At 42.0% G+C, this 26,477-nt stretch overlaps 1 protein-coding gene across 1 annotated transcript in view; it reads left to right on the top strand.

Moving 5' to 3' along the window:
- The first annotated feature begins 12,083 nt into the window (after nucleotides 1–12,083).
- The window catches only part of LOC129495443 (methyl-CpG-binding domain protein 2), a 62,377-nt gene continuing 47,983 nt past the window's right edge, over nucleotides 12,084–26,477 (top strand). The window contains exon 1 of the mRNA XM_055302938.1: nucleotides 12,084–12,761. Coding sequence (XP_055158913.1) covers nucleotides 12,211–12,761 — 551 coding nt within the window. The 5' untranslated portion in view covers nucleotides 12,084–12,210. The remainder of the gene's footprint in view (nucleotides 12,762–26,477) is intronic.

The following is a 26,477-nucleotide window of genomic DNA, read 5'->3' as shown; positions in this document are numbered from 1 at the left end:
GCAGGCTCCCTCCTTAGCAGAGAGTCTGCTTCTCCCTCTTCTGCCCCTCCTCCTGTTTATACACTTCTGTTCTCTCCCTCTCTCTCAAATAAATAAATAAAACTTTAAAAAAAGCAAGACTCTTTAATCAAGTAAAATTTCACCCCAAACACCACCTCAATCATTGTCCCTGCTATAAAGTAAAAACTTATGACTCTATGTTTATTTTATAATATTATGTTTTGTAATTCTTATCAGTTAGTGCAATGCAACTAAAGAATTCAACCTATGGTTAGTGGATGATTGTTGTTCATATATCAACCTCAGCATCTATTTCTTTATCTTGTTTGGATTATGGGGTTTTCAGAAATTCCAGAATCATAGAGATAAGCAGTTTCAAACAACATTTTTTTTTATCAGTGCCCAATTTAAGCTGAGTATTCTCTTCAACTGAACTGATCCAGAAGCTGGAGAGGATGTTAATAAATACCTCTAAGTTGAATCACCAATAATATCTAACAACTGATTTCATTCCTTACCCCAAAAAAGCAGGCTAGAAGCACTAAAAATTTGCAGTAAGTGTTAAAATTATTTAATATGAAAGTATCAGAACCCAAGGTGCTGTGCGTTTCCTGTTATCATACAACTTCTACTCTGTGGTGAGCACACGTAAAGCACACATATCCAAGTCTCGCCTGATATTTCACAATGGTGCACACATGTTGCAACAGTGCTTTTGCTTGTACAGTTTTATGTGTTCAGACATGTGAGAATCTAAATTCAAACTGAAAAAAGAAAAAGCTGAGTCAGAACTGAGTAACAGACTCAATAGCCAGTGAAGTAACACAAGAAGTTCAAGAATCTACTAGTCCAGATGGCAAAGGGGTTTTGCAGGTGTAATGAATGTCCCTGAGTGGTTTATTTTGAGTCGATCAGAAGGGAGATTATAACTGATAGGCCTGACTTAACCAAGTGAACCCTTTAAAAGAGGGTCTAGAGATCAGAAACAGAAGCCAGAGACTCTTCTGTTGTCCTGAAGAAATAGGCCACCCTGAGTTCTATGGCTACAAGGAAAGAATGCTGCTGCCAACCAAGTGAGCTTAGAAAAAGACCAAAGCCGCAGATTGAGACCTTGGCCCCAGTCAACACCTTTAATACTCTCTAGAGCAGAGGACCTAGCTCAATTGTGCCCAGACTCCTGATCCATGAAAACCATGTGATAATAAGTGTGTGTTGTTTTCAGATGCAAAGTTTGTGGTAATTTATTCTCCTGCAATAGGAAACAAATGCAGATACTTTATTCCCAGGCAGATAAATACCATGAACATTTCAGGGCCATCATTCAGTGTTAACAATTCTTTAAGCTCAGAAGTGTAGCTGAGAGTAATCTCGGGTCAGCTCAGAAAACTCAAATCAAATAAAGAAAAAACAATATGAAGAGGTATTCAAAATTATATAGGGACCCGTGTGATATAGTAAGCAACATCCTAAACTCTACGCAAACATGAGTTAAGCTACCGACTTGAAATGGCCTCCAATGAATTAAAAGCTGATTTATAACATATTCAAGTGTGTTTTATTATCATTTAAAAAATTTTAGTTTACACACCTAAAATGTATAAATTACAAAGGTAAAAAATGTAACTTTACAGTGAAAGAGCTTTCCAGATGCCACCTTAGATAAGTGATCAAAGTGATCACCAGTAATGGGACAAAAAGAAATCCTGTGTCAGCTGATAGGCTGTAATGAGAACACAGTGTCACTTTTGTGATGCTCTTACTGAAGATGCACGTTACCTAAATTTAATCGTGAAGAAACATCAGACAAACCCAAATTGAAGGACATCCTACAAAATACCCAACCTGAAATCTTCAAAAGCTACAAGATCATGAAAGCTGGCAAAAGACTGGAGAACTATAACACAATTGAAGGAAAGCAAAACTACATGACAATCAAATGTGCTGTTTGATTCTGGACCAGTTCTTTCTACTGTAGATGACATTGCTGGAACAATTGGTAGAACTTGAATGCTGAGGTTGTGTATGCTCATGTGTGCTCATGGTTGTGTATCAATGTTAATTTCTTGATTTGATTGTTTCATTGTGGCTGTTGTAAAGAAAAATGTCCTTATTTTTTAGAATTACACATTAAAGTGTTTGAGGTTATACAACACTACGTTAGCAATTTACTTTCAAAAAGTGAGGAAAAAATGTTCTTAAAAGTTTTCTGGAAGCTTGATTGTTTTAAAATAAAAGGTACACAGAAAACTTTGGGACTTTTAAGAAAGTATGCATTTAAGGAATCCCTAAAGTGCTTCTCATGAAATTCTGATTTTAAAAAATCTGTTTTGTTTTTTCTCCAAAATGGATACAATATTAAACAAAACTATCTTTAATCTATATGGCAACCATACAGTTTTTTCTACTTATTTTAAAAACTGTAAAATTTATCATTTTTCCTTTCTGCTTAATATTTTTCTTTTTAATAGATCATGAATTGCATAATCATAGGCTTTGAAAAATCTGAGTAAAACATCCTTCAGTGGCTTCCTGGGAGGGATCTCTTGGGTAATTCATGTTTTGAGATTTATCTTGCAGTTCTGAAAAATGTTTTTTTTTTTAAGATTTTATTTACTTATTCATGAAAGACATACAAAAGGAGAGAGAGGCAGAGACACAGGCAGAGGGAGAAGGAGGCCTCATGCAGGGAGCCCGACGTGGGACCCGATCCAGGGTCTCCAGGATTGCACCCTGGGCCGAAGGCGGCACTAAACCACTGGGTCACCTGGGCTGCCCTGAAAAACGGTTTTTGACAGGGTATAGAATTCTATTTTGAAAATAATTTTTTAAGAATTTAAAGGCCTTTTTTTTTTCTCGCAGCTTTAAGCGTTGTTGAGAAGTTCAGTTGTATTCTTATTGCTAATGCTTTATGTGTGGATTTTCTTCTCTCTGGGAGTTTTTAAGACCTCTCTTTTACCTATGATGTTCTGAAAACTCACGATACTCTATCTAGAGGCGAGTTTGTGTTTTTCATTTGTGCTGGGACCTATCAGTCTGGAGACTCATGACCTAGGAAAATTCTTAAATATTTGTTTTTGGGTTATTTGACTTTTTGATTTTTCTATCTTTATTTCTGAAATTCTTATTGGCCAGATGTTGGACTTGCTAGTTTGATTTTTTTTCAATATTTTTCTGGAAGATCTTCTTAACTTAATTTTTCATTACTTCTGATTTTTAAAAGCATTCTGTGATCATAGTCACACTTCTAAGAGCTCATTCTTGTTCTCTGATTTTTTCTTTTTGTTTTTTGATTTTTTTCTTTTTAATATCATCTTGTTCATCCTGAAACATCTGAGTAAATCTCTCAGTATATTAATTAAATTTTTTAAAAAAGCTTATTCAATTCATTTCTGTTTCTTTCATTTTTTATTTATTTATTTATGATAGTCACACACACAGAGAGAGAGGGAGAGAGAGAAAGAGAGAGGTAGAGACACAGGCAGAGGGAGAAGCAGGCTCGTTGCACCAGGAGCCTGACGTGGGATTCCATCCCGGGTCTCCAGGATCGGGCCCTGGGCCAAAGGCAGGCACCAAACCGCTGCGCCACCCAGGGATCCCTCATTTCTGTTTCTTTCAAAAAAGAAAATCTTTTTTACTTTTTTTTTACTTTTTTTTCCTTTTTTTCCCCTATTTTTAAGGGTTTTCTTCAAGTGTCTAGAGATTCTAGGCTGCCCATATTAAAGACTAAAATATGAGAAAATTGTTCAGAAGCTCTGTGCTCTTGTACAGGAAAGATTTTAAGACTGTCTTGATAGAATAAAGAAGTAGTATAATACAGAGAAAACAGGGCATTTACCTAGAAGACTTGGGGATAAGTACTGAAGAGTTAAATAATATCTTTTGAGAAGAAATAGGATTGGAAGAAACCAGAGGTTGGTGCTTAGACCAACCTGGTAAAACAGTTGAAATGTAATCAGTTGAAAGATCTTATCTGATTAAGATGCAGTGAGAAAGAACCATAAGAGCCTAAGAATGGGGTGGTGTTATTGAAATGATAGCAAGAGGGACGCCTGGGTGGCTCAGTGGTTGAACATCTGCCTCCGGCTCAGGGCATGACCCGGGGGTCCTGGTATCGAGTCCCATGTCGGGTTCCCCGCAGGGAGCCTGCTTCTCTCTCTGCCTGTGTCTCTGCCTCTCTCTATGAGTCTCTCATGAATAAATAAATAAAATCTTAAAAAAAAAGAAATGATAGCAAGAGAAAACATTTAGAAGTGCATTAAGGATTGACTGTTAGGCTGAAAAATCCAGTGATAATATTTTAACCTTAGAGCAAGAAAGAAAAGTCAGTAGTCTGGGCATTGTATTGCTTCTATGGGGGTGGAAATGACATAGGCATGGTCTACCTCTGGTTAGGAAGACAAGACTATTATCAAAGTACGGATAGAATAAAGGAATATTAACATTTGGTATTCTGATTCTCTCTCTATATTTTACAATCCAATGATCTCAGCAAGGGACATGCAAAAAGTTCTACCTGCAACACCCTCTATTCCCTGCCCCCCCATTCATGTATATTTTGAATAAATAGTAGTCTAAAATGATATTTCTCTGGCAAAGAAAATTCACATTCTCAGAAGAGATAGAATGAATGGGAAATTTGGGAAAGAATAGGATCTTTGCAGTTCAGCTCCTTCTTCTCTTTCTTCCCCTTGGCATTCTGCTGCTTGCTCAGCCCATTTGTTCTTGATTATTCTTGGCCATGTTATAAAGACGAACAGTAAAGGGACGCCTGGATGGCTCAGCGGTTGAGCTCTGCTTTTGGCTCAGGGCGTGACCTTGGAGTTCAGGGATCGAGTCCTGCATCGGGCTCCCTGAGGGAAGCCTGCTTCTCCCTCTGCGTATGTCTCTGCCTCTCTCTCTGTGTCTGTCTCATGAATAAACTTTAAAAAAAAAAAAAAAAAAAGAACAGTGAAGACCAGACCACTGGAGAGTGGAGGGAGAGACTCTATGGAGTCTGTTCCTAATCTCCCAGGTTAGTCTATTGCATTTTGGGTTCAGTAACAAGCCTATTAAACTCTCACACTCCGATATGTCCTCTGACCTAGGCTTTCTCAGTGAGAGAGGAGTTTTATTGGACATCACCTTTTATATTCTTTTTCTTATTTCTTTTTTAATCTTTTAAAATATTTTGTTTATTTATTCATGACAGACACATATATAGAGAGAAAGACAGAGAGAGAGAGACAGAGATAGAGAGACAGAGACACAGGCAGAGTGGGGAGCAGGCTCCATGCAGGGAACCCGATGTGGGATTGATCCTGGGTCTCCAGGATCAGGCCCTGGGCTGAAGGCAGCACTAAACCGCTGGGCCACTGGGGCTGCCCATCTTTTTCATATTTCTTGATTTGATTCTCTACTCAAGAATGATAGATGAGGTTCCAGGTTTTGGATCCCTCAAGACCTCAAAAGTAGCCAACAAGTATGATTCTCTTTTTCATCTGAAGAACCACCATAAGGTATTTATAGTAGGATGATCTTGCCAATGCTGCCTAAGCCATGCTAACATCACAGGATAGGGCTCAATTCCTGTGGCTAAATCTGGTGAGTAGACGACATTGCCAAGGGAGAGAGTGTTGAATGAGAAGACAAGAAAAATTAGAGCTGAGACAGAGGTGTCCCTTGGAATGCTTTCCCTTCCATGAGTGTGAAAGGGAGATTGTTATTGATCTGTTACTGCTAGGGGCACAGTTTATCAACTATTGTCCTTTGATCTTTTGCTCTCTCCCTTCTCACTGACTCTCTACTCTTTGCAATCTCTTACTCAGAGGTTTTAAGCTTGCGAGATGCCTAATTTTCAGTAAGATATACTCTACTCATTGAGGGAAGGAATTGCATCTCAGTAAAGAATGCTTTCTGCTGCAATTGTCTAAGACCCCGACAGTGGCTTAATCCAAAAATGGTCTAGTTTCTCATGTACTATAGCAACCTGGAAATAAATGGTTGCAAGACTTGGTTCAGCTGCTCAGGAAGTTCATTCAAGTTCTCCATCCTCTGGCTCCCCTGTTCTTATGGTGTTTGCCTTTTATCTTTGTGATCTCTGCTTCATAGTTGTAGGATGGCTGTCATGGCTTAAGAAATCATGTCCATATTTAAGGTAGGAACAAAGGGAAGAGGATAGGGCCAACCCTGTTTTTGTTTTTCTTTTCTTTTCTTTTTTTTTTAAAATGATTTCCTCTTGTGGGCTTTTAAAAATATTTTATTTATTCACGAGAATACACACACACACTCACAGAGAGAGGCAGAGACACAGGCAGAGGGAGAAACAGGCTCCATGCAGGGAACCTGACATGGGACTCGATCCCGGGTCTCCAGGATCGCACCCTGGGCCGAATGCGGCGCTAAACCCCTGAGCCACCCGGGCTGCTCTGTTTTGTTTTAATAGAGAAGTAGAAACTTTTTTCAGAACCACTCCCAGCTCTCCCCTCTTCTCACCTAGACTGGGAGGGTGACTATTTAGATTTCCTAGTCTCTATGATGTAGGTTCATAATGGGTGTTGGGTTAGACTAAGTAATGTGTCTCTCACAGATGGTGACCGAGAAAGTTACCTCATCACTGCTCTTCCTATCTTCCACCTCAGCAGACTTCCAAGCTATGTGGAAGAATATGTGACATACATAATAGATCCTGGAAATAAGCAAAAAGAGCACTCAAGATTAACTGTGCAATTGTGATGAACTTGTTGGGAAGTCGAGATAGATGAAAGTTTGGGATATAAAGTCTGAAAGTACTTCAGAATAGGATCATTAGGGCAAATCATGGGCTCTCTATTATTTATTATTATTTTTTAAGATTTATTTTCTTATTTGAGAGAGAGCAAGAGTGAGCGAGTGGCTTGGGTGAGGGGCAGAGAAAGAGAATCTTCTAGCAGACTCTCTGCAGAGTATGACACCTAAGGCAGAACTCAGTCTCAAAGCCATGAGATCATGACCTGAGCTGAAACCAAGAGTCAGATGCTTAACCGACTGAGCCACCTAGGCACTCCTCTCTATTAGTTTTTTTTTTTTCTAAGCTATGCTAAAACCACAGACTAGGGGTAAATTAGAAATTAGTGAAGCCGAAAAGAAAATACTCTGAGAAAAACTTTGTAAAAAGATTCCACCATAACAAAATATATTATTTCAGATAACAGTAGGAATCAACTTATTTGTAGTCAGGGAGCAGACATAAATGTAGATAAATATACAAACTCAGAAATGGTTGTTTAGAAGTACAGTCTCATTTTGTGATTAAGACTTTTATGGTACATATTCCACAATCTTTTTGAGGAACTGATGAATAAAATTACTTTCAGTTCATGTAGAAGAGACCACTCTAATGAAATTGTTAAACTGTCTTACAATCAAACATGTTTGTAAAGTGAATTTAAGCCTCACCTTTAATTAAGTCAAATTTATTGTTAAATATCTCTTGGGACCTGGAAACTTAATCACATTTTCTAACTAGAACAGCACTTTTTTCTTTGCACTGGGGATGCTGGGGTGAATATGAAGAACAGCTTTCTAGGTTGGTAGGGGGAAAGACAATGAAACATCCAATTATAATAAATGGACAGGGCTAATACCTAATGGTAGCACAGAGCCCACGGGTGGTATCAAAGGTGAGGAGACCTCACGGATGCGTAGGAGTCAGCCAAAGAGAGGCACAGAGGTAGGAGTGGAGGTGGAAACAAAGGAGCCAACTCCAGGGTGAGAAAGCAGAGACTTGGGTTCTAGTCCTAGCTCTGCTACTTCCAGAAACGTGTGAAAGCCACTTACAGCACAAAATCTCCTGGCAAGAGGCATTTATGTATTTACTTGCTTGCTGCCCCTCCCCCTGTGGTGAATATCAGCCACATTCAGCCCTTATTTCTCTTAGGATCACGTGTCCTAGCAGTTTGGTGTTCTGCAGCCCGAATTAAGCTTAAAAACTACTATTTAGTGTGTTACGTGGTACCTTGGGCTCTGAAACCCAAAGAGCATTTTCTCTTTACCGATAGTACTGTGTTTTCTATTTTTAGGAAGTTAAATCAAATCAGCATCTCTCCATCCCTTAATCCTGAACACTTAACACTAGCCACTTGCCTATAGCTAATGTAACAAGCAGAAAAATTTGTGTTCTGAAATAAATCTTCTCAGTTCAAAATTTACCTCTCCTTGTTTTCTCTTGCTTTCCAAGTAATTAACTCTCCTCTTTTTAGTTTGAACTATGCAGTGTAAGATTCCTCTGTAGTCATTCCAAGTGGAAAGCAATTAAAAAAATCTTTATTTATACTGCATGTACTTGAAAGTGTCAATCAGCTTCCTGACGTGCCATGCCAACAGCATTTCATTTTGGTTGGGAATTAGGTGAACAGTAGTTGGGCCAACTCAGTGAATCATAAAACCTGCTAATTGGAGTTGGAAAATATTTTTTGGCTATGCCCTGCCTCCTGTTTTAATACTATGACAAATTCTGACCATGCTGCTTGAACTCTGTGAAAGAGGAAAGTGGTTGCCCCTGTCGTCACTTGATCCAAATATGCTCCTTGGAAAAAGTAAGGTTTTTCGACGTTTAGATCCTTCTTTTACTGGGTATCTTATTACACTCATAAATTCAAAAGTACATTATTCATTTGTCAATAAAATATACAGGTCTCAAAACAGGCATTACCTCCCAACAGGTCTTTTTAGTTTCATTCACCGAATTTGTTCTATTTTTCTTAATGGAAACACAAACTAACACGCATGGTGTTTTTCTCGGGAACTACTTTTTCTTTAAGGACTTAATCCCAGTTTTCCCAGGCACACAATAGAGGGGAAAATAATGGATAGTTTTCCAGGGGTGACAGCTGGTGTTTCAGTACCTGCTTTTACATCTGGGAAGTGGAGATCAGCAGTGGTTAAATCTCTATTGTTTGTTTAATAGACCCGATTTCATACTTAATTCTTGCCCATTGTCATTTTTCACTTGCCATAAAGTAAGGCTAGCAAGACCTTTTCCGCTTTGAGAGAGATGAAACTGAAAAATTTGGTCACAACCCTACTGCTTGAGGAAAAACAATGCTGCCATTCATCAAGGAGTGAAATAAAATGCTTTTCCCCATTAGTATAAGTGGTGTATTATTTGTCCTACATTTTAAGGGAAACAAAGTGAGCTATCTTGCAGGTATTTAGCAATCTGTTCTCAATACTTTTAGGGTCTCAGTCTAGATTCTGTAAGAATTTAATGTTTCCTTATTTAGATTTCTTTCTTCTTTTGGGAGAATTAAAAAAATCAAAAAATTTTTTTCTTAGTTTATGGTATCAGAGCAAGGAAAATACAAGTGTGACCCCCAAGAAAGCTTTTGAAATACCTATGTGAGCTTTCTCTTAATGGAGGGAACATTAAACTATGATCTAGTAAATGGAATCTGGCAGAAGTCAAAGTGATTACGTTGGATTCATAGTAATTTTTTTTAAAATTTATGATAGTCACACACACACACACACACAGAGAGAGAGAGGCAGAGACACAGGCAGAGGGAGAAGCAGGCTCCACGCAGGGAGTCCGACGTGGGATTCGATCCCGGGTCTCCAGGATCGCGCCCTGGGCCAAAGGCAGGTGCTAAACCGCTGCGTCACCCAGGGATCCCAGATTCATAGTAATTTTATTCCTTTAAATGTGCTTTTGTATCCATTATATCACTTGATCTATATAGCCTTTCCATGACAGAGCACGGGTGAACAATCCAAAAGTGTATCTTTTCCCATGTATTGTTTCGACGATCATTTTTACTGAGATTTTTGCTCTTGTTTACTCTGTAGGTGTAATTAGGTGTGAAAATTGAAGGCCTTTTCTCTTAAAGCCTTAAAGACTTTATCTCCTTCTCCCTGCAAGTCAGTATTTACTAACCTGTGTTGCTGAGGTCTGGTGGCTGTACAAATGATCCCTATACTGTAATAACAGAGTCAAGATACTAGAGGTGGATATTTGAGTCATTTACACTTACACACTACACAGCGAACTGATATTCATGATGCATGGTGGTTTTATTAGTGATTGTGTCTGAAGCCTTGAACTTCCAACGGCTTCTTATGTGTGAAACCTTCCAGGTTTGCTTCTGGTAAGTGGGAATCTGGGTTCACCGCCGCCTCCTGGAATACCTCTCTGCCTGCCCTTCTGGGTTGTTTTCAATGCCATTAGTCAAAGTTGGGTTTGCCATCTCATGCACAGGATATCTTGTGCTGTTCCTTGCTGTCCTCCATACTGTTTAGGCGTCTGGGAAAATCAATCTTACACAATTAGTACAGAATATCTTCAGAAAATGGGAGACAACAGGAGAGTAGATAGGAAACGAGACCGAGAACTTTAAGATTTGTTTCAGACCAAATGTTTTTCACGTAGGATGCAAAATGTTGGCACGTCATAAAAATATGGATGTGTATCTCGTTGTGCTCAGTTGGTAGTGATGGAAAATATATTTTACTTTGATCAAATAAATGCTGGAATATTAAAACAAAACACCCAGGCACCCCTGTGGGTACAATTTTAATGTTAGTAATAGCAATAGGAAGTTGGTTCCTGCCCAGATGGCAAAGAAAATAAGAGCTCTTCTTGTTGTCCTTCACTTAAATCTGACTTAAATCGCTTATTTGTGAGCTGGGTGTGCATTCATTTATAACTCTTTTTTTCATGGGCTCTAAAGAATTCTGCTAAATTTAGGGGAAGGAGGAGTCACCTAAGGACAATAGATCAAGAAATCACACGGTTTTTACGCAGTGCGTCCTGGGAAGTCAGTAGCCCCATAACGGAAATGAAACCTGTAAGACTTCGGGGTATTCTGGAACTTCAACCATTTTCCCAAATTGTTACTTTCTTATTATTTTCTGTCTTCCCCAAGATGAGCAGTAAAGCCTTTACACAAAGGGGGGAAAAAACAAACAACAGAAACAGGCTGTTTGTCATCCAAACGTTGATTTCATTTTTTTCTCTGACTTTAACGCCCTCACCTGAGCCAAAATGCAGGTGTTCCTTAAGCTTTAAATTCTTGGTCCACTCTTTATTTTTATTAAAGGAAAAAAAAATCATCGTTGTTACGATCGTCATCACCAGGTAGGTGCTTCCTCGGGAGCGGGGCTCCCGGCTGCCTGCAGACTTGCCTTCACGGCGCGGCGGGCCCGGCTCTCGGCTCTGCGGGCACGTGTCGGGGCCGCCTCCCCGCGGAGGCCGTCGTTTGGCACATCGCCAACCACACCTCAGACGGGCCCTGCGGCCGGGCCCGGACACCGGCCAGAGCGTGGGGCGGAGTCCGTGTCTGCGCGCGTTGCAAAGGCCCGTCAGAGAAATCTGGGTTTTCTATCACAATTTTTTTTTTTTCTAGACATTAAGCTCGGCCCTCGACTTTTAGGTCCTGTGTGTCTAAAAACCGGAAGGCGCCATCCATCGCTGCGGTCGCTCTGCTCGAACGTGCACGACGCCCTTCGGCCTCCCGACGTGCCGCACGCTGTCGTCTTCACTCGCAGGAGCACGTTCCCGGGGCTCTGGGGCGTCGCACGCGAAGCGCGCTGCTGCCGGATTTGAATCCGGTTTGTGGCATCCGCTCCGACTGCGGCCCGAGGGGCGAGCCGGCGGATCCCGGCGGATCCCCGGAGGGTCGTGGGACTTCGACCCAACTAGGCCGCGACGCCAGGAGTCACGTGCGGGCGGCAGGGGAGACGTCCCCAGGCGGTGACCCCGAGGGAGCCGCACCCCGGCGCAGCGACGTTCACCTCCGGGGGCGCCACGAGGTCGCGCCGAGCGGGCGCCGCCGGGCTCCCACCGCCTGCTCAGGCCAACGGCCGGGTCAGCGACGGCAGGCGCACGCCGGGGCCTCAGCGGCCGGGAAGCGCAGCGACGCCCGGAAGGACGCCCACCGGCCGGAAGCCGCCTCACCGCAGGCCCTCGGGCGCTGCCCCGCCTTCCGGCCGCCGCGCGCGCCGCGGGGGCGGGACCGGAAGGGCGCGGCCGGAGGGGGCGTGTCCGGAGGCGGGGCCGGCAAGGCTGCGCGGCGCGCTTGGAGGACCTGAGAGGCGGCGGCCGCGGCCACGCCCCGGGCGGGAGGGCCGCTCTGTGCGCGTCCGCTCTATGATGCTTGCGCGCGTCCCCCGCGCGCCGCGCTGCGGGCGGGGCGGGTCTCCGGGATTCCAAGGGCTCGGTTACGGAAGAAGCGCAGCGCCGGCTGGGGAGGGGGCTGGATGCGCGCGCACCCGGGGGGAGGCCGCTGCTGCCCGGAGCAGGAGGAGGGGGAGAGCGCGGCGGGCGGCAGCGGCGCTGGCGGCGACTCCGCCATAGAGCAGGGGGGCCAGGGCAGCGCGCTCGCCCCGTCCCCGGTGAGCGGCGTGCGCAGGGAAGGCGCTCGGGGCGGCGGCCGTGGCCGGGGGCGGTGGAAGCAGGCGGGCCGGGGCGGCGGCGTCTGTGGCCGTGGCCGGGGCCGGGGCCGTGGCCGGGGACGGGGCCGGGGCCGGGGCCGGGGCCGCGGCCGTCCCCCGAGCGGCGGCGGCGGCGGCCTTGGCGGCGACGGCGGCGGCTGCGGCGGCGGCGGCGGCGGCGGCGGTGGCGGCGGCGCCCCCCGGCGGGAGCCGGTCCCTTTCCCGTCGGGGAGCGCGGGGCCGGGGCCCCGGGGACCCCGGGCCGCGGAGAGCGGGAAGAGGATGGACTGCCCGGCCCTCCCCCCCGGATGGAAGAAGGAGGAAGTGATCCGAAAATCTGGGCTCAGCGCCGGCAAGAGCGATGTCTACTACTTCAGGTACCGCCCTGGGGGGGGCGGGGCGGGGTCGGGGGTCAGGCGGGGTCAGGGGTCAGCGGCCGACCCGGGCCGGGGGTCTTGGCGGGGGGGCCCGCCCCGGACTCGCCCCGCGGGCCGGGCGCAGCGGGGGCGCAGCGGGGGCGCAGGGCGGCGAGCGGGGGGGCCCGTCACCCGCCCCGGCCGCGCCGCACCCCGTGCCGCGCCCACAGGTCACCGGCGGGTCAAGCCCGGGGCTCCGGGGTCGCGGGGTGCGCGGCCCCGCCAGCGGCTGTGGACTCCGGTGGAACTTCCTTGACACGTTTACTCACTTCGTCTATTTACTTATTTTTTTTTGTTTTAGAAGATTTTATTTGTCTATTCATGAGAGAGACAGAGGCGTGGACACAGGCGGAGGGAGAAGCAAGCTCCTTGCAGGGAGCCTGACGCGGGACTCGATCCCGGGACCCCGGGGTCACGCCCTGGGCCGACGGAGGCTCCACGCTGAGCCGCCCGGGCGGCCCCGAACTCGCTAACTTTAAAACATAAAGCATCTAGTTGATAGAACGTGAGCGTGCTGTCCGGCGGTGAGCGGGGCCGCCCTCCGGGCTGGAGGCCCGGGTGCCAGTCGGCGGGACGCTGCCCTCGGCGCGCCCCGCAGCCCGCAGCCCGCACCCCGCACCCCGCAGCCCGCGCTGTGCTTCCCACCGGGCTTGCAAACGGTCTGAAAAATACACGACCGTCTGTGTGTGTGTGTGTGTCCTCGTGAGGATGTGGTCCCCGGAGTAATATGTGAGTGTGGACGTCGCCCCGATGTCCTGATCGTCCCGTCGTCACACGTACGGGACAAGGGTTTCCGTAAACTTCTGTCATCTTCTCAAGGAAAAAAAAAAAAAGTGAAAGTGGAGTTGCATTAGAACTTATTTTGTCAGTTGATCTGAGACCACTTGTTCTGAGATCTTAGAGGGTACGATGGCAGACGTTATAAATATTCAAAAGTAATGATCTTCTGTTTCCCCGTTATTAAATATTAAGTTTACTCCACTGACGCTGAAAGGGTCACTGCGGAACAGATTAATATTCCTCAAGGTCACGTGTTCCATTTAGTGCTATTCAGTTAATCACTTTTGCGCGCTCTTTCTTTAACAAGTTCTGTTTTCTAAGCAGGTAGTTCGCTGCCTTCTCTCTGAGCTGTGTGCTGGTGCCTCGTAGCCAGTCGTGTTTTAGGAGAGTTGTCTGTGCTGGGGATTGAACTCCTTGAGGAACAGGACACTAGTCTATTCTCAGTGGAGCATCTTAGCCTTTGAGTTTCACTCTCTATGTCATTTCTCCTGGGATATAGTTTGTTTGGTTTTGGGATGACGCATTTGTTCAAACTGACTTTGGGTTATTGCAGTTTGTTTTGTTTTGTTTTGTTTTCCTTTCAGTAGCTGGAAACGTTATTTCAAAAGGTCATCTTGGTGTAGTGCTCGTTTTGATTTGTCATCCCCCTTTTTTTTTTCAAATGTGTTTTAAGTTTTTTAATTTTTTTTAAAATGTAAACTCAGTAAGTATTTTACGGTAGAAAAGCTAATATAATTATTTTAAAGTGAACTTTCCAAACAAATTCATTTCTCAATAAATGAAAAACCAGTGTAGTGATAGTTATTTTCCAGATTAGAGTCTTTTTATTAGTGCAGCGTGATTTGCTTTTTACTCCTTTATACAAAATGACAAGACATTTTGAACAAACAGATTTGTGCCACGGGTGTTCCTCAGTGTAGGGTTGGAAGGAATGTTGCCTAAATGTTCATGGACTACCTGGGACATATTAGTTACTTTTCAGGATTGTAACCTCCAGTCTTGATTACCTTCTGAGACGTTACCTTCTGAAGTCCTGGGTCGCAGGGTAGCATGACGTATTTGTGATACAGCAGTTATTCTGACTTTGACTTCTGCTTGCGGTGACGAGTGATGGAGGGCACCTACTCCTAGTGAAGGTGAACACGTTATTTTTCAGTCAAACTGTCGCAGCTTTGCATATCAGCATCCCCATATAGGCCTCGCCCGTTAAAAAACCAGTAGCTCACAAAACACGGGCCATCTCTGTTAATAGGTGGGTTAAGAGTTAACGTTCCCATTGGTAATGTGAACACCTGCACCCATTTGTTCACACAGATTCTAATAATGCTAAGTCCTGAATTAGCCTGCCCCTGGGGAGATTAAACAAATCTGTGCCTGTTAACGTAGGGTGTGGCTTACGTTTATTAATTGGGCTGAAATGAAGCTCATTAGGAAAGCCTCAAATTTTGGTAAAATGGTGTTTTGGCTGTTTCCTGAGACTGCCAAGTACTAGTAGGAAGGCGTGCCTCGAGTTGCCAGTTAAGCAATATAATTATGCCTTCTGTCAGGATTACTGATAGCGTTGTGGCAGTTCATGTATTATCATACAAAGTGTGTTTTTAAAAAAGGTGTGGTTAGATAAAGTGCTAGATCCTTGGTAATAGTTTCTGAAAAGTTTGCTGCCATCCTATGAACCCATTACGTGAACAATGATTTTCTAACTGGCCTCCTCGACTCTTGTCAGTTCTAGTTTTTGGTTCCTTGTACTTGCTGACTGGTATTTTTGAAATATGATTTTCCTCTGCATAGGACCCTGTAGAAACCAACTCATGCCGTTTTTATCAAGTCTAAACTTGTTGGTTTTTAGATTTTTGGTTATAATAAGGGTTAAAGACCTGGGAGTCATGGTAAACTGTTAAGCTGCTGCCTTGAAATAGGTGGTTGGATTTTGGAAACATAATAGTAAATATTTTTGATTCTTGTATCAAAATGATGATGCATTTGTACCCTATCACATCCCTGAAAAAAGGATACAATGGAACTGGAGAACAATTAAATAATCGTAGGGAACAGGTGCATGAAGAGAGACTAAAGTTATTTCGCTTTGATCTGGAAAGAAGAGGACTCAGAGGCAGTGTAACCGAGGTCTGTAAATCATGAGTGCTAGGATAAACGCAGAAGTCTCTAGGGAAGGCAGCAGAGCTCCGGGATGAGGAGGTCTAGCTAGAGTTGGTGCTATTCTAACTGCGCTTAACCATTTGGTGCACCCTTGAGCTTGTCACTCACACTTCCTGGTCCTGTGGTTTGTCGGTTTGTAAAGTGCACATGATTTTACCTGTACTACATAGTGTTACAAGGATTCAATTTCAGATCAGTAAAATGAATACGGAGATCTCTTGAAGCTTCGGATATGTTTAAGGACTAATTAAGGAAAACAATTCATTAAATCAAGTTGTATGGGCTGAACATAATAATGAATAGGTTAAAAAAAAACGTGTTAGGTATATCTGACTTGTTACCAAAGGCTGGTATGGTGCCTTGAGGGTATGAATTCTGAATCATTGAAGATGTCAGAGTTCAGCCAGGCCTTTCCCTCTTTTTTTTTTTTTTTTTTTTTTTTTTGGTCTTTTGCCTTAAAAAAAAATTTTACTCTGCCGTATAGTCTTTGTTGGAAAAAACTAGCTGAATGGACCCACGGAGAGATTCATTGTCACATTTCTTAAAAAGTAAAGTCTTTTTGGCTTTCAATAAATTCTTTTCCCCTAATATCTTCTCTCTGGCTGTCCCTATGTAGTTCAGCCTGGTGTCTTTTGTGTTACTCTCCTGTGTATTTCCATAGAACCTATAGCTTCTCCCCCTCTACCCCCCCTACCCCCCCAGCTACAATCCTGAACACATAGATGCCATTAAGTAAGTGTTTATCAATTGATGTGACTCTTAAAAATTTGTGAAACAAGTCTTAAATTACTTTTTAGCTATTGCTTTAAATTATCTGGTGGTGTGCTGGGATGAAATTGGTTGAAATATTTTATTCGGTCCAAACATTTTCCAGTTCCCTATTTTCATCATTAATGTTGAGGATATTTTAGAAGTCTGGAAAGCATTGTAGAGATATAGTGAAATGGTAAGTAAAATGCTCATAGTGCAAAGATAGATACAAGTGAGAAATCAACATTTGAATTTCACTGAATTTGTAGTAAAGGGTCTTTTTTAGTATTGGGTCTTATGTGTTTTAATTCTTTGTGCTGTTTTTTCATTTTTAAAGATTTTATTTACTTGAGAGAGAGAGAATGTGCAGAGATCAGAGCGGGGAGAGGGGCAAAGAGAGAAGCAGACTCTCTGGTCCATCCCAGGACCCTGGGATCATGACCTGACCTAAAGGCAGATGCTCAGCCGACTGAACTCCCCTCCCCGCTGGTGCCCCTCTGGTTGTGTATTGTGTCATAGTTCTCATAGTCTTGGCGCTGTTAGTATTATTTTGCTAAGTGCTATCTTATTGGGTTCTTTTAACCCTGTTAGCTATAGGTACAGTTGTCTCCGTTGTACAGATGGGGACTTGGGACAGGGAAGTTAAGTAATATGCTTGAGGTTGTACTTTTGCTAAGGGGAGAGTTAGAATCCTGATGCAGGGGATTTAACCCCAGAACTTTTACCCCCCTGCTCTGCTACCTCCCAAAGAGATCTCTACTTGTGACTCTTAGATACTGCAACATCTCATGCCTCATCTACTTTATTGAGCTCGGTGGCCTACTGAAATGATGTAATTAGTTATTACTATTATACTTGCACCCTTATGTTGACAAAAGGTAAATTTTAAATACTATTTGGTGGTGGAGCTGTTCTATCAAAAGATAATCTTGCAGCTCAATATAATATTGGAGAAAAAAAATAGAAAAATTGCGATAAATAAATTAAAGCAGTTTTATTCTGAGTAATAGAAGTGTTCATTTTGTTCAGAAATGTTTCCTGCCTTTTCTCTTGCTTGCTGTCTCCATTTTTGTTTAACTTAACTGAGGATTGACCCTGTTATTTCTGTTTTTTTTTTTTTTTTAAGATTTTATTTATTCATTCATGAGAGACACACACACACAGAGGCAGAGACACAGGCAGAGGGAGAAGCAGGCTCCCTGCAGGGAGCTCAATGCAGGACTCAATCCCAGGACCCCAGGATCACACCCTGGGTGGAAGGTGGGCGTTCAACCGCTGAGCCACCCGGGCTGCCCATTCATAGAGGCAGCATGTTCCCTAAGGAGCAAGCTGTAGGTCATCTTCATTTTAAGGGCTTTCACTTAAATTAGAAGAAATCAAATTGTAACTTGAGGGCTAAATTGTAGCTTATCAGATACTTTTATGTGTTTCCTGCAAAAAGCTCATGTACTTCTTTCATAGTTGAGGTACAATTGAAATGTGCCCTACAGACCAATTAAAAAAAATCTCTTTAGTTGAGAGGAATGAAATGTAATGTTTATTACTAAGTGCTTACTGCATAATTGCACGTTTGACTTGCTTTTAGTCTTTTTTCTTGATATTACCTGATTGAAGCCTGGATCTGGAAATAAAAGATACGCAGCTGTGGTGGAGATGGTGCTCTGATAATTCTCTCTCAGCTGTACCGTTGCAGTTTTTTGTGTTGTAGGAAACTTTGTTAGGGTGCAACATTGCCATCTGTCCTACATCTGATTTTTTAAATCTGACATGCAAAGTCTCACCTGCCAGAACACCCATAATACCTGTAGTAGAGGAAATACATAGCTCAGAAGGAACCGATACACATGTTCTAAAAATAATCTCAAACAGAAATTGATGATTTTGTCAGATTGCTTTTAAAATTTCTTTTGTGAGATGAAGAGCCATAATTTAATTTTTCATGATTTTAATTAATGGAACAGAAGCTGGTGATTTGCAAAGGAGGTGATACTTTGTGTTTTTGTGTCTCTGGTTTTTTTAGATTTCATGGTAGGACTAATAGAAATTCACAACTTTTTAGCCTGTGTTTGAGATCTTTTTAGATCTGCATGATGAATTAGAAGTAAATCACCAGGGGGTGCCTGGGTGGCTCAGTGGCTGAGTGTCTGCCTTCAGCTTAGGGTGTGATCCTGGAGACCCGGGATGGAGTCCCACGACGGGCTCCCTGCCTGGAGCCTGCTTCTCCCTCTGCCTGTGTCTCTGTCTCTCGCTCTGTGTCTCGAATGAATGAATAAATCACCAATTCTTATTTTATGGACTTTTTGGCTTGGAGTATTCATTTCCTTTGCAGCCCTTGTTTATTGGTCCTTTTTTTTTTTTTTTTTTTTTAAGATTTTAGGTATTCATGAGAGACGGGGGGGGGGGGGAGAAGCAGGCCCCATGCAGGGAGCCCAACGTGGGACTCGATCCCAGGTCTCCAGGATCATGCCCTGGGCTGAAGGCGGCACTAAACCGCTGAGCCACCCAGGAATCCCCTGTTTATTGGTCTTTTACTGCTATTTGCCATTTCCACTAAGAAATGACTAGGCAAATTGTAAAATGAAGTTTTGCTTAACCTTATCAGAACTTCTAAAAACTAAAACTTCCCAAAGAAGACTAAAAGTATGGAATAGAATGATTTAAGTTAATATCTGTGGATCTTTTTTTTTAATTAAAGATTTTATTTATTTATTAATGAGAGATACAGAGAGAGGGGCAGAGACACAGGCAGAGAGAGAGAGAGAGAAGCAGGCTCCCTGCAGGGAGCCCGACGTGGGACTAGATCCCGGGTCTCCAGGATCACGTCCTGAGCCGAAGGCAGGCACCAAACCTCTGAGCCACCCAGGTGTCCGAATATCTGTGGATCTTATGATTTTGCCTTGTCTTACAATATAAATTCAAACTCATTTGTTTGGGAATTTGATTGCATGAGCTGTAAATGAATATAAATAATAGTAAATATAAAAATTAGATTTTAAAACAGCATGTCACATTTGTCAGGTATAATTATGAGCTATTTACAAGTGAGAGGAAGAAGAACATATTACAGATTTTTGAGGTATATTTTGGTGTTCTTTTTGTACTGGAAGAATCCATCGGTTAAAGCAAGGATGAAAGTCTGAATTCAAATTATTTTTAACATCTATACGTTGATATATGCATCTCTTTAAAAAGGACTTTCCTGGGGGCCTCTAGCAGAAATGGGCAAGTGCTGTGGCATTTTGAGCTAAGCATAATTCTGTTGACCTTTACCACTTTTGCTATAATGGTTGACTGTCTTGCTGACCACCAGATTCTGAACCTCCTCAAGGTCAGTGGCTGAGTCTGATTCATTTTTAAATCTCTAGTATCATCCACAGTCCCTGCTATACGGAAAGCTCTTAAGAGTTGCTTGCTGAATGAAGTTAGTAATTCATACATTTTTCTAAGTGATACAAAAAACTTCTGGTTACTGCTGGCTGTAAATAGAGACCCAAGACCATCTCTTTGGTGGTGTTGCCGCCCAGCAGCCTGTCTGTCTTGCACTATACCAGGTATGCAAATATTGGATAGCTGAAGTAAACATTCTTACGTGTGTTTAGTGTTTGTGTATATATTGTATATAGATTTTTAGACCTGGAGGGATCTCTATAGGGCTTTTGGTGTCCCTTTTCATATTAAAAAAAAAATCCTTTTATCCGTTGCTTTAAACATCTACCATCAAAAATTGCCTTTGTATCATCATGAGAGGATAATATATTTCTATTTACTTTTAACTAATTTATTATTTCTTTGTGCTGTAACTATGAAATTGTTTTAGTATCTGGTAGGAAGTTTATAATAAAAGATAAAAATAATGTAAAAGTAGACATACAAAATACATGTTGCAGCTTTTTACTGCTAGATCCTACAGTCCTAAGCTTACCTGTCAGATTACCATAGCAGTTTCTAAATGCTTTCTCTCCACTTCTGCTTATTTGAAGACCAGTAACCTGTCAGTACACTACACTTGTGTTGCACTGGCTTAGAATAAGAATGGAGACTTTTGGGTCAGAGAATTGGAACTTGATCTTGAATCTTGCTTTACTGTTTTAACTGGGACAGATTTATAAGCTTCCATAAATAAGCCCCTGATTCCTCATATGTAAATCAAAGGTAAGAAATCTACCTCATGGAATTTTTTGAGACGAAATGAAACATGTAAAGCATTTGGCATGTAATAGATGGTCAGTAGATCAATAAGATGGTAGTTTCTTTCCCTTCACTTAACATAAAGAGGTATGTGCTTGTTAATTATGAGGAGATTCACAGTATGTTGTTTTATTTTGAGATGTGATTATGGCAGATCTTAGGTTGTTGTACATGTTCATCAGAGTTTTTAGAAATATTTAATTTTTTCCCCTGATTATTAAATGACCCATGCTCAGTGTGGAAAACTGGGAAAATATGGAAGAGTGTAGAGAGAGCAGTGACAATCAGCCTTATAGTCCTAAAGAGAATCAGTGTTAAGATTTGGACACATTGCCTTCCTCCTGTGTGTATATGTGTTTATGTTCTTCTTTGTTCTTTTTATACTGGAAGAATCCATAGATTAGAGCAAGGATAAGTGTCCTTATTAAAATTATTTTTAACATGTACGCAGTGTTGTATTCATCTCTTTAAAAAAGGCCTTTCCCAGAGACCCCCAGCCCTTTTTTCAAAACATCGTCTGTTTTGGGGGTATACTTACTGCCTATTTTCTTTATCATGGAAGAATTCAAACAAATGCAAGAGCAAAAGTAGTTAGAAGAGTATAATGAGCCTCTCATCTGCTCATCAATGAGTTTTAACAGTTATCAACTCCTGGCCAAACTTACTTCATCAGTATTAAACCCCTTTTCCCGGGATCCCTGGGTGGCGCAGCGGTTTGGCGCCTGCCTTTGGCCCAGGGCGCGATCCTGGAGACCCGGGATCGAATCCCACGTTGGGCTCCCGGTGCAGAGCCTGTTTCTCCCTCTGCCTATGTCTCTGCCTCTCTCTCTCTGTGACTATCATAAATAAATAAAAAAAAATTAAAAAAAATAAACCCCTTTTCCTGTTAATAGTTTGAAATAATTCCCAGGTGTATTTAATTTCTGACATTACCCTAACAGTATCCAGTCACCAATTCAACCAAAATAACCAGTGTGTTTCCTTTTTCCTTTCTCAAAAAGTGAGTGCCTTAAGGCAGTAGGATGGGATTAGGTACAATTCTACATTTATTCACTTTTCTGTTTTTTAGTGGATCATGTTAGCTTATATTTTTTAAACTATGATATAGAGATAATAGAATCTACCAGTGATATACTGTTTGCATGTAATTTTTGTTACATAAGTGATTGTTAATGGCATAAGAATGATTGGTACAGAATTTGAATTATACTTAAGGTCTTTTATACCATTTAAAAAACTGCATTGATGATTTCTTAAACATTTATGTCAAGGGAGAAAGTGGAATGTTGTCACAATTTACCGGCAGCCAAATAGTGAATTTTTCTCCTTAATGATACTTTAAAAATAGTTCTCTACTCCTCCCCCAACTGCTAAGGAAATTCTTTAATGCTCAAATTTGCCCAAACTCCCCCCCCCCTTTTTTTTTTTTAAATCTACTTTCCAATTTTCAGGGAGTATATCCTGTTTGTATACTTCAGTGTTTATGTTCTAAACATTTTATTTATAGAAATTTTCAAACACATATAGAAATGTAAAGAGAATCATATAAGAAATTACTAAGAATCCAGTTCAACAATTGTTCATCTTATTTCTTCTATATCCCAGTCCACTACCCGACTCAACTTTCATTATTTTGTAGCAAATCTGACATCATATAGTTTCATTCATAAATAATTACTTCAGTACGCTGTTTGCGAAGACTTAAACTTGTAGAAGTTTTATAAGCTCAGTATTTCAAAACTAGAATCCAAGAGATGCCAGCGGGCAGTTCATGATTCTTTACCTGATACTGGCAGCAATTGCTCTATGGTTCAGAGGAAGGAGACATTTCACTACTTCAGTTGGGAAGGCTTATGGAGGAGATACAATGTGCATTGGTGTTTCGGGGCTCTTGGGGATTAGGGCTGGACTCATGCGTTATAGATCAGGTTAAAAGATAGGATTTGCAAAGGGCTCAAGAGGGGAACCGTCCAGCCTGTTCAGAACAGAGTGAATAAGCCAGTATAGTTGGAGCAAAGGTCACTGGGTAAGAGGAGTGGAAAGTAGGGTTTAAAGGTTCAGAGGAGGCTAGATGAAAAAGGATCTTAAATGCAGGGCTGAGATGTTTGGTTCCCTTTTGCTAATGGGGTAAAGTCATTAAATGCTTTTAAACTGGAACCGTATGGTCAGAGTGGTGTTGTAGGAAGTGTAATTTGGATAGTGGAGAATGCAGAGACCATTAGAGTTAGCCTGTCCTAGTGATTTAGACTCAAGCTGATAAAGACTTGATTTAGGCAATGGCATTGGACAGGAAGGGTGGGTTTTTTTTTTCTTTTTTTTCTTTTTTTTTTTTTTAAAGATTTTATTTATTAGAGCATGAGCAGTGGGGAGGGGCAGAGGAAGAAGCAGACTCCCCCCACCCAGGGCTCAATCCCAGGACGCTGGGATCATGACCCTAGCCGAAGGCAGCCACTTAACTGACTGAGCCACCCTGGCGCCCCAAAAGGATGAATTCAGAGGTGAATATGAAGGAACTGGATTTAATAACTGACAGGAGATGGGAGGATATCAGTACGACAGGAGAAGATAAAATCTGCAGAGGAGTCCCTTTGGGAAAGGCCTGCATGTGAGGGTTGGGAGGAAAGGAATTCGAGAAAGATGGATTAGGAGCTAACTTGTATTAGATTTCTCTGTGCGTATGGGTCACAGCTTCGAAGCAGTGGCAAATATTATTTGAATTAATTGATATGGCACTTTTCTGATGATATATTTTTATACCGAAGTACAAAAAGATCATTTCAATTTCAGATCTTAGTCTCCGCCAAAACTTGGCTTGCGGAGACACTTGAGAAATCTTTTTCTTCCAATACTTACTTTGTAACTAACAAGTAAGCGGTAACATTTAAAGAGGCAGAAAACAATAGAAAGTTGATGTTTCTTTATTCTCACAACTTTTCCAGTGCTGTAGCTTAGAGAATTTTTAGTGTGGAGGTTTTTATTGTTCCTCACAAAGTAGAGGGTGATGCCCTTGGGAATATGATCTTTGGCTACATAGCTGCCGTCTCCTGTCCATATTCCTCCTCGTCCCTCATAGGCCAGCTTCACCTTATTGCACTCGGACTGTTGCCACCCCCACAGTTCATCCTGTTGGAAACTGGCTTGAAAATATACTTGTGTTTGCTCAGACTCTGGTCTCCTCATAATATTTGACTAAATGTCACGATGATCCATGTTACCCAGGTAACATGAAAAAATAGGTTCTGCTCTGTTAGAGGAGGGTTTTCCGAGTGCAGTTTGCAGAGTGCACGGGCAAGCCACAGGTTCTCAGAAGAATTAATTTTTACGTGGAGACTAGCAGGGCATGTTACAGTTGGGTAGCTCAGGGAATGATGATTATAGGTGAGTTTATAGAGTGATAAAATGTGAATGTCACTAAATTAAGGTAACCATAATCTAAGTAGTTTCTGGTATCTCAATGAAAGTTTCGTAGAGTTGAAAGTCAGATGCCAAATAAAATTTCTTTCTTTTTGATAATCTATAGTTAGAAACCTCTGAGAGTTAGGCTTAAGAAGTGCTTTAGACGGTTCAACCAGAGTGAAAGCTGGCAAAGACATGTAGCTCAAATGATGAAATGTTCGTATATGAAAATAAAACTCATGTCTTTGGTTTTCATTTAATCATGACTTTAGGGTATTTGGAGGGTAGGAGAAGTTAAAGGTGAAATCACAAGTTGGTTCAGGGCTGGCATATCGAGGGGGCAGTTGGTAGGGAATTTTTTTTTGTGGTTGAAAGTGAAATATTAGTATTTCATTACTGGGATTAGAAGTAATCACTTTTGGTTAGAGAAAACAGAAAATGACTAATATCCTTCCCTACTCTAGTAGAATTTTTTTTTGAAAGTAATTTCCCTAAGTTATAATTTATTGCTTTTAGAATAAAAGCTTAGTCACGTTAAGTTCTGGTGTGTGTGAGACTGGGACCTACCGCAGCCATCTTATGGGCTGACATAACTTAGGCACTCTGGGTTAAGACCAGAGCTTAAATGACATGCATCATTTCTTCATCTAGCATTATTTCATCTGCCACTTCCAGGATCATTTGGTGCTACGCAGATATCTTAGATCTGATGGGCAGAGTTCTTAATGAACCATTCCGCTGGGCCTTACCTTTCTGTGCACTTGCCTTCATCTGGTGCAGAGGAAGAGCCCTTGTTTAAAATCTCCTGGGGCAGCCAGGTAGACTTTCCTTAAAGCATCAAGCACAAGCTACAGCAGTTACAGAGAAGACAATGCCTTGTACCACTGTTCTAAAGGCAGCAGTGTGTATGACGAGTACTTGGAGCTATCCAATATAGATGCTTCGTAGAATTCCATCTTTATGACAGGGCACAGTGATTTGGTATGAATGACTGGTTGGTTACCAGTTGATAATCCACCTTTTTTTGAGATATGTTAATAGTTAAACTTGATTTCCACCTCTCTTACTTCATTACTGATTAAGTTTATTAGTGAGTGTCTCAAGGCCTTTCTCAGTTTCCATTTGATTTTTTTTTTAAATCGGTAAATATAGGAACAATTTCAGCCATATTACAGTACTAATTTATTTATTTATTTTTTTTAAAAAATTTATTTATTCATGATAGAGAGGCAGAGACACAGGCAGAGGGGGAGAAGCAGGCTCCATGCAGGGAGCCCGACGCGGGACTTGATCCCGGGACTCCAGGATCGTGCCTTGGGCCAAAGGCAGGCACTAAACCTCTGAGCCACCCAGGGATCCCCTACAGTACTAATTTAGATCATAAATTGGGCAATCACATTTCATGAGTATGGCCTTTTAACTGGGTTAAGTATTTGGATTTCCTTAATTTGGGGAGTAGTGTCTACAACCGATCTCTAATGAGTTTTGTTCTATGGAGGAATGTCGTAGTGAGGCTCTATAGTATGCTTTCAACAGCAGTTTGGAAATGGCATTCCAACTGTTCCATTAGGAATGACTCATTGTAGGGCTCATTTGCAAAATTAATCAGTTGATTTCTTTTTTTTTTCTTTCTTTTTAAAGATTTTAAAACATTTATTCATGAGACAGAGAGAGAGAGAGAGAGAGACAGAGGCAGAGAGAGAAGCAGGCTCCATGCAGGGAGCCTGATGGTGGGACTCGATCCTGGGCCTCCAGGATCACGCCCTGAGCCAAAGGCAGACGCTTAACCGCTGAGCTACCCAGGCGTCCCAATTGATTTTTTTTTTAAAAAATGACTTTCTAGTTGTCTCTAAGCTATATCCTTAAAAATAATGGTGCTTATCTTTTTGGTAGAAGTTGCTACCTTAGTTTTTCATCTTCTGGAACACTAGTATATCGAAACTAAATTCACTCTTAAGCTCAGCTTTTACTGCACTAATGAGATGTCTTATTAGTGGGCTGCTTGAGAACTGTCAGTTGTTACTTCCATCTGTAGGTTGAATTTTAGAACTTGAATTGTGTTTCAGGAACACTTACATTATGTGATTGTGGAAAAAATGCTGATTTGATCATGATTTGTCTTAAAGTCAGTGGTGGCAGAATGAATACCAGAGTTTGTGACAAAGTGTGGTGTGTTGCTTTGGATTTGACCCAGAGAGAAGTTTTGTTCTTCCAGGGCAGTATTTTATTGCTGGTTTCCCAGCTAAAATTCTCCATTGTCGTCGTCTTCAGTTATTTTTCTTTTATTGTGGTTGATTGGTACAAGGCTAAGTTCTAAATGGGATACGTTGGCTTTTTGGAGAAATATTTTAGAATTCTTACAGTTTTCTTCTGGAAACATATCTGTGTCGACCTTTAACAGTTGAT

The sequence above is a fragment of the Nyctereutes procyonoides genome, unplaced genomic scaffold (assembly GCF_905146905.1).
Source record: "Nyctereutes procyonoides isolate TBG_1078 unplaced genomic scaffold, NYPRO_anot_genome, whole genome shotgun sequence".
NCBI classification, from domain to species: domain Eukaryota; kingdom Metazoa; phylum Chordata; class Mammalia; order Carnivora; family Canidae; genus Nyctereutes; species Nyctereutes procyonoides.
Note: the sequence above shows the minus strand (reverse complement) of the source record. Positions and strands in the feature narration are given on the sequence as shown.